The 15,204-nt window shown below is 38.8% G+C and overlaps 3 protein-coding genes across 7 annotated transcripts in view; 2 read left to right on the top strand and 1 right to left on the bottom strand.

The window, feature by feature from the left end:
- The first annotated feature begins 1,461 nt into the window (after window positions 1-1,461).
- On the top strand, window positions 1,462-3,561 carry LOC143219202 (trophoblast glycoprotein-like). Its single transcript, XM_076445138.1, has 4 exons — window positions 1,462-1,710; window positions 1,895-2,220; window positions 2,304-2,674; window positions 2,941-3,561. The coding sequence occupies exons 1-4, from the start codon at window positions 1,462-1,464 to the stop codon at window positions 3,180-3,182; spliced, it is 1,188 nt and encodes a 395-aa protein (XP_076301253.1). The 3' UTR covers window positions 3,183-3,561.
- A 249-nt stretch (window positions 3,562-3,810) lies between these two features.
- Window positions 3,811-7,447, top strand: LOC143219200 (uncharacterized). Its single transcript, XM_076445136.1, has 5 exons — window positions 3,811-3,969; window positions 4,480-4,615; window positions 5,734-6,151; window positions 6,654-7,165; window positions 7,242-7,447. The coding sequence occupies exons 1-5, from the start codon at window positions 3,850-3,852 to the stop codon at window positions 7,445-7,447; spliced, it is 1,392 nt and encodes a 463-aa protein (XP_076301251.1). The 5' UTR covers window positions 3,811-3,849.
- The window catches only part of Drpr (multiple EGF like domains draper), a 33,398-nt gene continuing 25,632 nt past the window's right edge, over window positions 7,439-15,204 (bottom strand). For 2 of the 5 annotated variants that reach the window (XM_076445123.1, XM_076445124.1), the window contains exons 6-18: window positions 15,041-15,161; window positions 14,425-14,562; window positions 14,112-14,291; window positions 13,569-13,896; window positions 12,820-12,927; window positions 12,389-12,553; window positions 11,785-11,991; window positions 11,100-11,255; window positions 10,853-11,029; window positions 10,107-10,217; window positions 9,798-10,004; window positions 9,211-9,390; window positions 7,439-9,125 (exon numbers count right to left, since the gene is read on the bottom strand). In XM_076445123.1, coding sequence (XP_076301238.1) covers window positions 8,839-9,125; window positions 9,211-9,390; window positions 9,798-10,004; window positions 10,107-10,217; window positions 10,853-11,029; window positions 11,100-11,255; window positions 11,785-11,991; window positions 12,389-12,553; window positions 12,820-12,927; window positions 13,569-13,896; window positions 14,112-14,291; window positions 14,425-14,562; window positions 15,041-15,161 — 2,365 coding nt within the window. In that variant the 3' untranslated portion in view covers window positions 7,439-8,838. The remainder of the gene's footprint in view (window positions 9,126-9,210; window positions 9,391-9,797; window positions 10,005-10,106; window positions 10,218-10,852; window positions 11,030-11,099; window positions 11,256-11,784; window positions 11,992-12,388; window positions 12,554-12,819; window positions 12,928-13,568; window positions 13,897-14,111; window positions 14,292-14,424; window positions 14,563-15,040; window positions 15,162-15,204) is intronic. The other 3 variants (XM_076445125.1, XM_076445126.1, XM_076445127.1) reach the window with 3 other exon arrangements.

Here is a 15,204-nt window from a genome sequence, read left to right as displayed (position 1 = left end):
TCCGCCGATTTTTCCTTAACGCTTCGAGACTGTTCCTCCTTCGTATCGTCGCTAATATCACAACTAAAAAATACACATGTTTCCAGTTAAATATATTAACTTTTTTCTAAACTTCTCAAGCGATCGGTATACTTACATGTCGTATTTAATTTGCTCTACACTCTCGGAGTAAGCAATAAATTTAAAGGTTCTCGCTTTTACCGTATCTCTATCTTCGCAGACGTCGCAGTTCACTTTGCAAGGATCTGCCACATGCCCGAAATATTCACTAATCACCGCGTGACGGCATCTAAACATGATTTTATACAGGGTGAAAATTATAAAGCGTTACAGACGAATATCTCAAAAAATATTGATTATACGCAAAAATGTCTCGAATGGAAGTTGTTCAGTACCGAGGGGGGCATCATGTGGTGGGATTTTTGTTTGTCCCGATGGACAATCCAAGGTGAGGAGAAGGTCACCTTGATTTTTTAAATTGGAAAGACCTACTTTCTGTATCATGAATCCATTGACTATCGAATTCTGAGTATAAATGTATTGACCTCCATATGTCCTAAATCTAATAGTTAACGAGATATTATCGAAACAATTTTCTTTCTTCTTTGGATAATATCTCGTTAATGTGAAGTGACACGATCGAACAGTTTATAAATAAACAATGGATTAACCTTTGTTGATAGCAATCGTAGCTTCTTTGTGGACTTCATTCTTGAAGTTTTCGTAATTAAAAACCGTTTGTAAGGCACTAAACACACGCGACTCGTCATCATTCATTATGTATTTAAATAAATATATTTATGTGGGGTCGTGGGGTAGTGATATTGGCGGGAAAGTACCGAAACAACCTGTTTCTGACAAACAGACTCCAGCCGACTCCAGGACGAGAGACAAAACACGACACGAGACGAGAATAGTGTCCCACGAGTTACAGAATGCACAGAAATACACGTTATACATTAATTTCTCACAATCAGATAATAACAATTTTGAAAAATTTCACGGGGTGACCAAGGTATCCTATTTTATCGAGAATTTACTGGAATTTACTGATTGCTAACGATCGCCGCGCATGCGCGAGAATTCTTGGCCAATAACTCAGCACTGATTGTGAGCTACAATTTCAAACGCAATTTGCGCGGCTACATTTGAAATAGTGTTACAAGCTTTTCTGTAAATTAAGTTGAAGATAGGATCGTAAGCTTTGTACCACAAAGTGACGTACAATGAGAAATCGGAAATTTCATATACAAGGACCTGATAGATTCGTATTTGTGTACTGATTGTACTGTTCTGTTTTACAGATATGAAAGAGAATTAACGTTTCCTAAACATTAGTGCTGAACCTTTCCTCGATGGTTAACAAAGTGAATATAAGAACATGTAAGTAAATACAAATATTTGCACGTGTTTATTACTGAATAAAACAGTGAATTGTTACTTTCTTATTTCAGATGTACAATGAAGAAAGTTTGCATAATATTTCTGCTAGCATGCTTGTCCACTGCTCAACCACCTAATGACTGTGATCCAAATTGGCATTCGTTGGAGACCGATGAATCAGCCAGATTGGAGTGCGGAGAGGCTTTCAAAAACCAGTGTATTTGCAGGAAAACGTGCTACGAGAACCGTCACCAATATGTCGTTAACTGCACCGACTCAAAATTCCGTAACACCGAACCACTGGCGCATCTGCCCAATGAAACACAGGTACAAAAATTACACATTACAGCGTACAAAGCTACAGAATTCTTTTATGCATTTCACAGAAGTTTCATCTATTTCATTCATAGAAGCGATAATGAAGTTTTGCAGCTTATCGCTTTATAATCTACTGAATTTCAACATTGATAAATTCATATTCAGCGGCATTAATTTGTTAATTCATTCGCAGGTGCTGATCTTCACGGGAAATTACTTAGAGGAACTGCCTTGGAATGTGTTCGGCACGCTGGACCGTTTCCCAGAGTTGCGAGTGATCGACATGTCGAATAATAAAATCAGGGAAATCCGAGGGAAGGCGTACCATCATGTTCAACGGGTTCAACGTCTTATTCTCGACTTCAACGAGCTGTCGTTGGACCCTGATAGGAGTCATCCCAGAGTGTTCTCTAATTTTGTTTCGCTACTGGAACTTCATTTGACCGATGCGTTTGAGGATGGTAGACAAGATAGACCAAGAGACCTAGCAGCTACGTTGCATGATATTTTTGTGAACAGGTACACCTTTTTCGACAATGAAAAATACCTTTGTTTCTTCTGCGATCGTTTATTATTATCGCTTTACCATTTCGTCATTTTAGCAATTTAGCGCGACTGATGAAATTACACCTGGAACAAAACGAGATCTCGGAGTTCCGAGACCCTAATGTTTTCTGCGATCTTCCAAAAATCCTGGATCTCTATCTTGGCGACAATGCACTCACTGCTTTACACTTTAATATATCTTGCTTGCCGAATCTACGGTTTTTGGATCTTCAACGCAACAAATTTACCAAAGTCGTCGAGCACGATCTTCACGCTATGGATGCGATCGTTGAACACAATAAAAACATAGCGGTAGACTTGACAGGCAATCCGCTCGAGTGTTCGTGCCAACTGAATCCCTTCGTTAAGTGGATAAACCAGACGAAAGTGTTTGTTCGCAATAAGGACAACCTGAAGTGTTACGAAGGTAAACTATTCTCACATTGCTGTATCTATATTTAGTAGATATATTCGATCCTGTTGAAATCACCGACACAAATACGTAAGTCTGAAGAAATACATCAGTATCCAATTGAAATGATATTCTTCAATATGAGAGTAGAATACGCATTTATTTGTTATTTCTTTAAAAATAAAAATATATCATTGTTGGCGAATTCTGGTGTTGGTGATCTCAATGGGGCTCGTAGATATCGACGAGACTGTTTCATAATTGCTTACTAACACTTGCAGGTAAAACAGCGCATGCTATTCACGAAATGAGAAGTTGTAAGGTGAAGCTGTTTTCTTCGGCCCCGCATGGCGCGACAATTCTATTGTTTTTCTTGTCGTTGGTGCTAATAGGATTAGTATGCGCTTTGATATACGTGCAGCGTGTGAAACTACACAAGAAAATCGAGCCGATACTTGATTCAGTCAATAAAAGGGTACGGTACACCTCGATAGCAACTGGCGAAGCTCGCGAAGAAGTATAGCCATGGATGAATTAGCCATATACTTGTTAAAATATCAGTTGATTGTTCGAGGTCTGTTCTCATCGTTTCCTACAGGTGAAATATTAACGAAATTCTGAAAAGCGGAGTAGACTCTTCGAACAATCAATTGAACGAAGTGCTTATTAATTTCACGTAATAGAGAAAAATTAACGCTAGTTCACGCTAGGGTTGCCTGATACCGTCAGGATGTACTTGGCAAGAGGAGAATATTTATAGCGTGACACAGTACTTAAGTTTTGCATTTAACACCAGCGTGCTGCATTTGTTAACGGAGTTTAATGACTTAAGACGAGGCACGTGTACTTTTGATATTGTTATTGATTGTTCCGAACGAATAAATGTTGGGTATATATTTGTATTTATGTTGCTTCTCGTCTGATAGAACTGCCTGAACGCGCGTTTGATTAACCATAAGTAATTCCTACAAGAAAAACGTATATCTACGCGTGAGCACAGAAGTATTCTTCGAATATTTACGATTTCTTATCATACGGCCTATCAGACCATTGACATCTTGTCAGAGATTAGATAAGGTTCTCAGCTTGTTATAATGTTCATAATGCGCGTTCAAGCATTAATATAAGTGCATCGTCGAATCGCTCCCCCAATTTTTTCCTTTTCGCAAGAGTAACAAGAGATACAGAGGATGTCAGTAGCCAAGCGTCTTCATCTCGATGAAGTTGTCGCATCGTTCCCAGAATTGGGGCCCACCGTTCCCGATGGTGGTTACTCGTGGCTGGTTCTTTGCGGAGTGTGTCTGGTCCAGGTATGTTTAAAAACATGAATGTACTGGCTCGTTAATCGATTTTTTGAGGCCATGTGTTTTTAAGCGAACGCGAAACCAATTTGAAGATAATGATACAGCTAGCTGTAAATTTCACATTATACACTCTCAAAGAATTGATTCTGATATTCGGTTGTTAGCGACTGTGAGAATTATGTAAATATACAGGGTATTTAGAAAATGTATAAATTTCGCGCATTGGCGGTCAAGAATTTTTAGTAACATCAAAAGATTCGTAAATTTTCTAACAGAAGTGTAAAATAACTTTTTTCAGGTATTATCAGATGCCACATTGTCTTCTACATATATAATTGTCAGCATAAACAATTACTAATCGTTTTCATATAAAGCGCTAGGTATGTATAGAATCCTGGATATTTCACTATACGTTTCTAAACACCCTGTATAATAAATATTAGACCTACGCATATAAAGTTGACAAACTGGATCTGTAATTGTTTAAAAATTGTCATTTAAATACTGCTTTCACAGATGACCATTTTTAGTATATTACCTATGTACGGTGTAGTGTTGGACTATATTATATGCGAACGCAACGACGAAAGCATATGGAGCGAACGAATTATTCTGACGCCAATACTGCTCATTGCTTTTTGGAATTTAGCAGGTACATATATGTATATATACAGGGTGTCTCAAAATTCCCTCCGGAGCCGAAAATGAGAGGCTCCTGAGATCATTTCAAGCGACATTTTCCTAACGAGTTATTAACGAAAAACACGGACCAATGAGAGAACAGATAACTCTGATACAACACAACGACTGTTACTTTCTCACTTTCAGGAAATAGTTATAAAATACAACTACCATAACTTTAACTTTTCTCCTCTGGAACTCATCTTTCCGCGTAGGAGCATGTATATACTTTCGTTCACTATCGATACGAATTAGAAAAGTGTGCTACGTGTTCAGCAATTGTGTGAAAGGTGTTCCGTGTTTTGTGTTTCACCGGAGTAATAAGCAAATGGATTTACGGCTGAATAAGTAAGTTTTTAATTCGATTTTCTGCTTCTCTCGTTCGGGTAAAGTTGCCGATGATGTGGGTCCTCGCCGATTTCGACAACCTTGAAATATGTTATAAATTCGATGTTTTAAATATCTTTTTCCTTTGAAACAAAGCTCATCGAAATCGAATAGGAAATAGTACATCGATCGATTTACAATTACAAGCTTTTACAATAATATCGTAAACTAAAGCCGATCGACAGAAACTGTGAAGGGAAATGTTGTTCAAAATCATGGTCTTGACAACATATCCAAGGCTCGTCGAAATCGGAGAGGATTCACATCATCGATAAACTCTTGTTCGTTGCGGCATCGCGGCGTGCCACCGACGCGACGCTCAGCTGCCGGCACGCTGGGCTGTAAATACGCGTCTATTTAGCTCGCGCTCTCATCGGTCCGTGTTTTTCGTTAATAACTCGTTAACGAAGCCGCGGACGACATTTTTTCAAAGGAAAATGTCGCTTGAAATGATCTCAGGTACCTCCCATTTTCGGCTCCGGAGGGAATTTTGAGACACCCTGTATATAGTAAAAACGTAAAAATAGGACTTTTGAGGGCGATCGCGGCCTAAATTGATCTTTTATCAATCTTTGATCTAGCGCTTTTGACTATTGAAAAACCCCATTTTTGAAAAATGAGAAGGCCCATCCCGCACTCTTGCAATCCTGAAAAAAACGAGTCTACCCCACCTTGCTGTAACAGCGAATGAAACTTTTTTAGATCCTTGGACGAGGATGATAGTCAGCATGGCGTCGATTCCACGTTTGGTAGGAATAATAGGAGTAACTCTTCTGTCAGTCGGTATTATAGCAACCGGCTATCTTGCAACAGGTGGTGTTGGGGCATATTTAGCGAGCTCCAGCGCAGGTGCGGTGATGGGCATTGGCGCTAGTTTTGTGGTTCTATTGAGCGACTATGTTTTAAGGAAGAATTTCAGGAAAAAGCTTCTCTTGGCATTAACGTTAAAGAACGTCGCAACGTCTATCGGCCTGATAATAATTCCCAACGTCACAGATTTATTACTGCACTACACAGGATTAAAAAATGGATTGCAACTGATGACCATGATATTGATACCCACAGCTCTTGGCACACTAACTTTCCGTTTACCGTCGGTGCAACCAACTTCTCCTTACAGGTTCTTTTTCCAAGTAATTTACACATAACGACACTGTCCAATACATGTCTTCAGCTCCAATCATTAGTATACGATTTTTCTGTAGATCTTCTTTAGGACCAGTGGCGGATCTAACGGTAAGCGGCCGCGTGGGGCCCCGGGATATTATAGGGCCCCAAATTTTAAATAAATCTATAAATTTTTAAATAAATTTATTTAATGTGTAACAGCATGAAATTTTTCGTTACTTTTCTTTTTTGTTAATAATTTCTAATTCGAGCTTGAGGGCCTCCGCTTGACTTGAGCCGCCACTGTTTAGGACGCATAGAAAATGAATATTTTCTTGTTATAAATTAACGAATATCGTTGAAAAACATAGCGGAATGGTGAAAATTAGTTTTTGGTCTGTTTTCCCTGTTTAGTCGGGTGGTTAGGCTCCTGGAACAGTCAACATATGTTGGACAGTGTGACGAAAAGTTGAACTATCGCTAAGAAAAACTGAAATTTCAAACATAACTCACAGTCTCCTCTTGTCTGAAGAGGACAACGAAATTCCCATAACAACATCTGCAGATACTCTTGAGAGCACGTTGGAATTGAACAGTCGCCGCCAGCCTGGAAACCAGGATTATGGCAACGCCGAAGAAAGAGCACACGACGAACTGTTCAGCGAAGCAAATAATATGTACGCCTATCAGGAGCCAGACGATGACGTAGATCTATTTGTCAGTCCGCTTCAGCCCTCGGATAGCAAGTGGAAGCAACAGCTTCGGCTCTTGAAAAACCTTCGGTTTTGGATGGCTGTCGTTGGCTGGGTTGGAATGAAGGTGTTCACCCTTTTCTTCTGGACATTGTTGCCTGTAATATTTTCTATCAGTTCCGGACAACATTTCCAACACTCTCTACTGTGCACAATGGCTGGTTTCGGCACTTTGCTGCCAAATATTGCCAGTTACAAAATTTTACAATTCACTAATCACGACAGACGAATATATTTCGGATTAGCAGCTTGGTTCTGCGCGGTCATTCTGATAGGTACGTGATTTTTATCGTTCGAGAAAGGCCTGTTTTATCAGTGGGTTAAAGAAATAAAACTTATTTATTTTTACAGGTTTAACATATGGAAGAGGAGCCACGATCATTAAGATTTGGGCTCTTCTAGGCGGTATCAGTATAGGCAGCTTATCCAGCTGCCAGGATTTAGCTTTGTACGATGTTATGGGAATTGAGACAATGCGCTCCGTTAACAAAGGGTTCTCGACTATCGTTGGTTTATGCGTACTAGCCTTCAGCTTCGTATACAGTATGTCGTTGTAACAAAACTTTATTTTGAAAAAAATAAGAACGGAATAAACGATCCAATTCCAGATCGCGGAGCTAATTTCAACGATCTTTTTTTTTATTGCAGGTGTAAATTTCTGCGTGAACGTTACATCGGCTCTACTATTTTTCGGTGGACTTTATTGGCTCTCGTCGCCGATCTTGAGCCTGATGAAATCCACTGGATACAGACCATCCCGAGCAGCGAATGCGTAATTCACACAAAATTCTACGGCACAGTATTACAAAGAACACGAATTTTTTACATCGTATCTTAATTAGTTTAATTGTATTTACATATTCATCCGATGTATGTATATGTATGCATGTTTGCAGAGGCGCGTACATGTACATACATGCATCGATCACAACAATCTGTTTTCACGAATCCATATAAAAATACAACTAGTTTATATAAAATCGTAAAAATAGATGTTTCTTAAAAATTAAAAAATAGACTTCGGGTATTGCGCTTAATACATTACAAAAAGGAATAAATACGATAGCACTTTACACTAAATATCTCGAATGATTTCTACAGATTCCTCTTGATTGTAAACGTAATAATAAATTCTTGGTAAAATGTTAACACTCTTATCTTATATAAACGTTGAATGATATGTCGAAAATAAGAATGTATGCGATATACAATTAAATGAAATTTTTGATTCATAATAATTGTTCTGAATTTTTGGTGGATGAGTAAATGAGTATTCGAGATTGTGGCATTAGAGTAAAAAATATAAAATAATATAACGTTCGATCTCGTAACACGCGTTATTCCAAATTCCAAACTGTCAAGATTCCAATCCTTATGAAATATTAAGTAAGGTATAGACTATATTTTTTATCTTTGTTCTCGAATATATATAGATCGATCACATGATTACTGTAACAGATGTACATTCGATCTCTTTTTTCCGAATAATTTGGCTGAAAGGCCGATCCACGTAATGCGCATTATTATTGCTTAATATAATAATATTGCATTAGACAACGCTAACTGTCGCGTTATGAAAAAGGCACTCTAAACCGCTACAGATGAACAATTACTATGAGTATATGAATTTCATAAATAAAATGTTCATTTAACTATTCGCTTTGTATCGTCTAACTATGTACATGCACATACTGAGCAATTAGAGTACATTTATAGTTTTCTATATAAGAACTGATTTGGATTATCGAAATGTTTCTTCTAGTAACTCACAGCTGACAGATCACAAAGTCTGGTTTTCGATATGAGGATTATAGAGCACAGATGTGCCAAAGATTGGAAGTATAAATGTTTCTCGTAACCTGCTCCGTTAAATCACAATGGTAGACACATATTTGGAGGAATTAAAGACATAGAACTTAACTTGATCCACAAGTATCGTAAGAGAATCTTAAGTTTCGCCCAACTCTGGGTCCTTTTCCTTCGTCTTGCTAGGTCCGGCGTTATCGGACACGTTCGCAGTGAAACCATTCGGCACTCGGTTGAAATGTTTGTAGCCGCTGACTGGTCTTGGATTGTCCAACTGGTCGTATTCCGATTCATCGTTATTCTGCTTTATTTCGTCGTAAACATGCTCCACCTTTTTCCCATCCATTTCGTCGATACTGTGGTATACATTCAGATTAGGATTTCCCATATCAGCATCCCTATTCTTCAGGTCGTATCGATTAAGTGAACCTAGAAAGAATCGATCGCCATAAGCATTTTGAATACACCGCGATTCTATTTAATCGATTAAAAACAATTCATTCGTAATGTTTACCTTTCGAATCGTCATCCTCGTCCAAGCTGTTCAAACCAAGCATCACCTTCTCGTTGTTTATCTTCTTATTCGTTCCAAGGTTGTTTCTGAATTGGAAATTGTTCAACAAGCTGGTCATTCCATCGTCGAATTTCGACGAACCCTGGTACGCGTACACAGGATTGTCGAATTGAGTTTGCTCTGTGGAAAACGTGGTTTTTCCCCATGAGAATTATTAAATATATTAATTAATCGGTGTACTCAATCTCCAGCGAATCGATTATGTAGATCAGAAAGCGAAAACGCCAAACATGTGCGGAGAATTTTATTCGGGATCGGAACGGGTTCTCGAAAATTGTCAGAGTCTCGAGAATATTAGGGTTTCCGAAGATTTTCAGGATTACTTCCGTCCCGAAAACAACCGTTAATATTTTAGGACGATTTTTGATGATATCTCGTGTATAGACACATTAGTCTCTCCAATATCCTGAATGAAACAGCTATTCAGTTAGTTTAATTGCCACAAATTGAGTACTTAAATGATAATTTGGATGTTCCCGGTCAAAATAGGCTCTGGCATAGCCGTCTGAGGGTTAAAGACAACTTACCTGGTGGAGACGGAGGATCAGCGGTATACTGCACCTGGGCAATTTCATTCTTCAGATCCCTCACTCTACGCTTATGATAAACCCAACCTGCTAGCACCATAGCGATAACTACCGCTGCAGCAAATAGAAATCCTGCAACTATACTTCCGTAACCAGCTTCTTTTTCTTGAATGTTACGCGAAAATAATTCTTCGTCGCAATTCGGACCTGGAAGGCGTTTAAGATCGTTGAATAATGTTTTTCTTCGTTGTAACGAGTACCAACTATATTTTTTACTTTGACTATCAGAATAATAATAATAATCAGTACCTCCGTATCCGTGTTTGCAGGTGCAACCATTAGCGGGATGACATGTGAAGAAGTCATTCTTACAGTCGCAGGGTTCCATGCAATGATCTCCATAGTATCCTTCCGGGCAGACTGTTCGCAAACATGAAATATTTAATAGTACGACCAGATGGGTTACGTTTATAATGTGGATTTTTATGCAAAATAAAAGAAAAGTGTTTATTTTACATTACTCATGTTTAGCATAAATGCATAAAGTCCGCAGACTAGTTTTATTATTTTATACAAGCTGTACTTTCTTATTTTATACGAGCTTCGCGATTAGGGAATATCGTATGCTCGTGGATCACTTGGTTCCTTGTTATAGCAGAGTAATGTTGCAAAATAAAAATGTTATAATGTCGATAATGCAAACAGACGTCGATAATGTAAATTTCTATTGAAATATTGATTAAAAGCTGCGACGTTCTATTGAAATATTGATTAAAAGCTACGACGTTCGTTTTTTTGTTGTATTGAAATATGATTCTAAAAGCACTTTTAGTTTTTCCCAAATTTTCCATTTTTCCGTGATACTTTTCCAATTTTTCTTATCCTATAACTTAGTTCGGACTAATACGAACATTTTAAAAAAAGAATTAGCCAAATCGGTCCAGCCGTTCTCAAGTGATGCGCTCACCAACGAACAGCATTTGATTTTTATTTATAAGATCGATGGATAGATAGAAAATCGATAGATAATAGATGATAGACGTGATTTCACTTACCTTCGGTGCATTTAGTGCCAGTGTAACCGGGAGTACAACGACAATGACCATCGTTGGATCTACACTTGCCTCCGTGTTGACAGGTACAGTGCTGCGTGCAATTTATGCCATAAGTTCCTTCCGGACAGGGTGTTTGACAAAATTCTCCGTGCCAACCGGGTCGACACTGACACACGCCTGGATGAATAATATTCTGTATAAAAAGTACTTGCAGGCAAGTGATTCTTTTTATTACGAGAAAATTTACCTGTTACATGATGGCATTCTCCGCCATTCTTGCAACGGCAATGATTAGCACAATTTAGACCGTAATGAGTAGATGGGCAGGGATGCTCGCACGTCAAACCTAGATATCCTGGTCGACAAATGTACTCGCCAGTGACGTGATCACAGGTCATGTTACCTAAACAGATCGCAGATAATAAAATATTACGATTTTATAAAATACACAAACTTTCCTATAACTCATTTTAATATCCCTCGTAAACACTCTCGATGTTTATCTTCCTCTACTTTTTACCATGTTTTTATATATTTAGGTGTAAGTAATAAATCTCAGAACACTTACCATCATTTTTAAGCTTTACGCTATTAAGAAACAATTTGTTATCCTCCCCTCTGTTGTATTAGTAATCAAGACATCGTTTCACTACATTTTCTCGCTACTACTACAGAGTGTTAAAAAATGTGTGCAAATTATTTGCGCGCATGCACAACTAAACACTGAACACGAATTAATATTGTCTAACTACGGTGCAAAATCTACAAAACAGTCTAATAACTCGGAACACCATATTTTCATGCTAGCAATTATAAAGTGTGTATGTGTATACGTATGTGTATATAGTACCGCGATTATTATTCTTGGGTAGGACTGCCAGACCTGAATGAGTTTCGCTTTCCCCTAAAATTCATTATACGTATACGTTTACCTTGCATTTTCTCCGGACACTTTTCTTTGCAGCCCACACCGTACCAGCCTTCCTTGCATGGTTCAGAACAGTTAGGTCCTTCCCAGCCTCTGGCGCAAATACAATTGCCTGTTTCTGGGTCGCATGAACTGTTATTCATGCATTCGCATAGCGAATGACAGTCTTCGCCGTAATGACCTTCTGGACACATAGTCTCACAGCGGATTCCTGTTTTATATTTTCAGAATGAGAAACTTAATCGAAGATCGAATCGCCATCGAGCAACGCTTTCCAGTCTTCTATCGTTCAATTTCTATGTACAGACCCTTTGATAAACTGTACAATACTGAATAGATAGAGTGCAAGTAGACAGGAAAACGCAGTCGTGAAGCTGCTCTCTACACAACAAGGTGACCATATATCCTTTACTTCGCTGAAAAATTTCAATTAAAATCTCTTTTTAATTGAAATCTTTTCTCTGTGAAAATATGGTCACCGTATCTATACACTAAGTGTGAAGATATGAACAATGAGATATAAGTGGGATTAAACGTGTTAATCGGAAAAGGAAAGGCTGTACTTTTCATGTCTGGCGATTGATCAACGAGTCGAAGAGGTGACAAACCTCGCATCTCTGGCTTACAGATGCAACGACCTGTAGCAGGATCGCAGTCTAAGCTATTCTCTTTGTGGCACTCGCAGACCTGAGAACATCCATGCCCGAAGAATCCTTTTTCGCAACGATCCTGGCAAAATCCGCCGGTGAAACCAGCTGCACATGTGCATGTGCCTGTGTATTTAAAAAAAAGATCGTGGATCGTTGGTGCAGGTGCAACAAGGTTTGAAAAGAGAAAAAGAGGAAGAGAAGTTGGATCCTTGAAAACGTGCATTCGTTAACTTGTGTTCAATAATGTCGAAAACACTCGATGCATCGTAACTCTGCGCATGGAACGTTTGTCAAGGACCAATGAAAATTAATGCTTTCTGGTTAGAGTCCGAAGAAAGCATTAAACTTCGAGCTGTATAAAGAAAAGACGTTGCAGCCAGCCCCCTTACCATTTTGCGGATTGCACGCGGCATTGTTAAAGCAATTGCATTTACCCTCGCAGTCCTTGCCGTATGATTTGTTGTCGCAGGGACGATCGCAAGATACACCAACCCATCCTAGCAAAACGTAAAATAGTACATGCAAGAGCAAAAATTCCTTCGTTTTAATACTATATTTGAATTCGAATCTTCTGACGGGGATCTAAGTAAATACTTACCTTGCGTACTAATTCTTTTAGTAATCTTCCGATATATAACTTAGAGCTAGGCGCAACGTGTACATCTACGAATTTGCAAATGACAAACCATCGAAAAGCTACTATTAGTTGGTCATGCGATTCACGATCGTACAATCGAAAAATACTGAATCGTTCAAACGCTTCGGATCACCAACAATCTTTGTATGTATCGGGTTATTGCACATGAAGATACTGAGAAAAATAAGACATTCCACGTGCACGAACCTAATAGTACATTCTTTTAGATCGAAACTGCTCTAGTCTACGTTTTACAAGACAAGTGTGATCCCAAACTTTCGAGCAACGCTGTGTTAATGATGTTCAGACAATCAATAGTCAAATGGTACGATCGCAAGATGCTTATTTTGTCAAGTACCTCTCTCTCTCATCAGCTCTGTGTATATATTAGAACACATACGATGTTACGTTCGTCGGTCGAACAATTCATTTTTCTCATTTAAAACCGGTTCTGTATTGATCGATCATGTTATGTTGGGAATAGAAAGAAAAACTAGTTACCTGCTGTACAGTTGCACCGTCCGTTCTCGGGTGAGCAAGTAGCGCCGTTCTTGCAAATACACTTTTGTGCACAATTCTCTCCGTAAGTGTCGACAGGACAAACTTCGCGGCAATCCTCACCTCTGTATCCCGGTGCACAAATGCAGGTTCCATTTATAGGCGAACACTGTGCGTTATTCTTGCAGTCACAGCGGTTTTCACAGCCCTTGCCGTAAGTGTAGAATGGACAAGGTCTGCTGCAGGTGTCGCCGTCCCATCCGGCTTTGCAAATGCATTTTCCAGTCCAAGGATGACAGAGTTCTGTGTTGTTGTTCTCGCAATCGCAAACCTAGACAATCGAATTTCATTCGGTGAATACACGACTTGAAAATATAAAAACGTTGGTTTGTTTCACGAGAAATGTCCGACTTTAGAATGGAAATGTTACAGAGAACGTTTTGATCAAGATCTTTATTCGCAAACGAGATGTATTCAGGAAAAAGTGATGTTTTGTTAATGTTATTATTAGAATGTGATTTTTTATCCAGAAACTGCAATGTTTACCTTCGCACAATTCGGACCCCAATATCCGTCCTCGCAAGCTCGTTCGTCGCACTGTTTCCCGATCCAACCAGGACTGCACTTGCAGGAACCGTCGACTGGAGAACACACCGCGCCATTTCCGCAAGTGCAGTTCATAGTGCAATTTAAGCCGAACGTTCCTTCTGAGCATACCTTCAAACACTGTGGAAACAATAGATTTCCTAATTAGTCCTCCATCGGCCAGCATGTTTTTGCACCTTCCGTGGAAATGAATAGTTCCGAGTGCAAATGGTTAATGGTTCGGAAGAGAAAACACCTCTAAAGAAATATTCACCTTGTCGTCGTAATAGCCAGGTTTGCATTCGCATGCTCCTGTGATATGGTGGCACCCAGCTTCGTTGTAACAGTCGCAAACATCTGAGCAATTCTTACCCCAGAAACCTTCCGGACATCTATTCGCGCAGACACTGCCCTGTTAGAACATCAAATTCGCGTAGTAAGTGTAATCCAACAAAATTGTTTGACATCTTCAATTTGAACAATTTTCCAACACAATTTTGAATAAATATGTTTCTTCTATCGATCGTATTTGCTGATATAATAAATTTTTAAATGTTTTCCCCAATTTTTATTTTACCCAAAGCAAGTGAGTGTGTCTTTATGAACAATTTTTCTTACAATCAATCATTCAATATTTCTGTTTTTTTCCAAAATTACAACACAACATATTTAATTTACAGACGCGATTCAAATAAATCTTGAAAAAGATCCAAACTTGGATCGAAACGTTGATTTTGTTTGACAATTAGCAAAGTTGCTTTATAATTCGTAGTAAACGATCGAACCGTGTTGCGCCGAAAACATTAAAAAATTTATTTCAATTTTGAATATTTCATCTACTCAATTTTCTTATAAATGCATAGCGATCCGCAGTGTACTTATCAACTTACGATCCAGCCGGGAGTACAATAGCAATCTCCAGTGGTTGGATTGCAGGAACCACCGTTTTGGCATTTGCATTCCGACTTGCACTCGTCGCCGTGCTTTCCAGGCGGACAGAAATCGTCGCAGCTAGAAAAGAATAATTATTATGTTTCCGATCTTTCAGATGAGA

The sequence above is a fragment of the Lasioglossum baleicum genome, unplaced genomic scaffold (genome assembly GCF_051020765.1).
Source record: "Lasioglossum baleicum unplaced genomic scaffold, iyLasBale1 scaffold0021, whole genome shotgun sequence".
NCBI classification, from domain to species: domain Eukaryota; kingdom Metazoa; phylum Arthropoda; class Insecta; order Hymenoptera; family Halictidae; genus Lasioglossum; species Lasioglossum baleicum.
Note: the sequence above shows the minus strand (reverse complement) of the source record. Positions and strands in the feature narration are given on the sequence as shown.

What these genes read in the sequence shown, in the direction of transcription:
- LOC143219202 (XM_076445138.1), top strand. Translation starts at nt 1,462, where the DNA reads ATGAAGAAAGTTTGCATAATATTTCTGCTAGCATGCTTGTCCACTGCT. An exon ending in CATGATATTTTTGTGAACAG is followed by an intron (nt 2,221 to 2,303) that starts GTACACCTTTTT and finishes TCGTCATTTTAG; the next exon opens with CAATTTAGCGCGACTGATGA. An exon ending in CAACCTGAAGTGTTACGAAG is followed by an intron (nt 2,675 to 2,940) that starts GTAAACTATTCT and finishes TAACACTTGCAG; the next exon opens with GTAAAACAGCGCATGCTATT.
- LOC143219200 (XM_076445136.1), top strand. Translation starts at nt 3,850, where the DNA reads ATGTCAGTAGCCAAGCGTCTTCATCTCGATGAAGTTGTCGCATCGTTC. An exon ending in TGCTTTTTGGAATTTAGCAG is followed by an intron (nt 4,616 to 5,733) that starts GTACATATATGT and finishes AAACTTTTTTAG; the next exon opens with ATCCTTGGACGAGGATGATA. An exon ending in CAACCAACTTCTCCTTACAG is followed by an intron (nt 6,152 to 6,653) that starts GTTCTTTTTCCA and finishes CATAACTCACAG; the next exon opens with TCTCCTCTTGTCTGAAGAGG.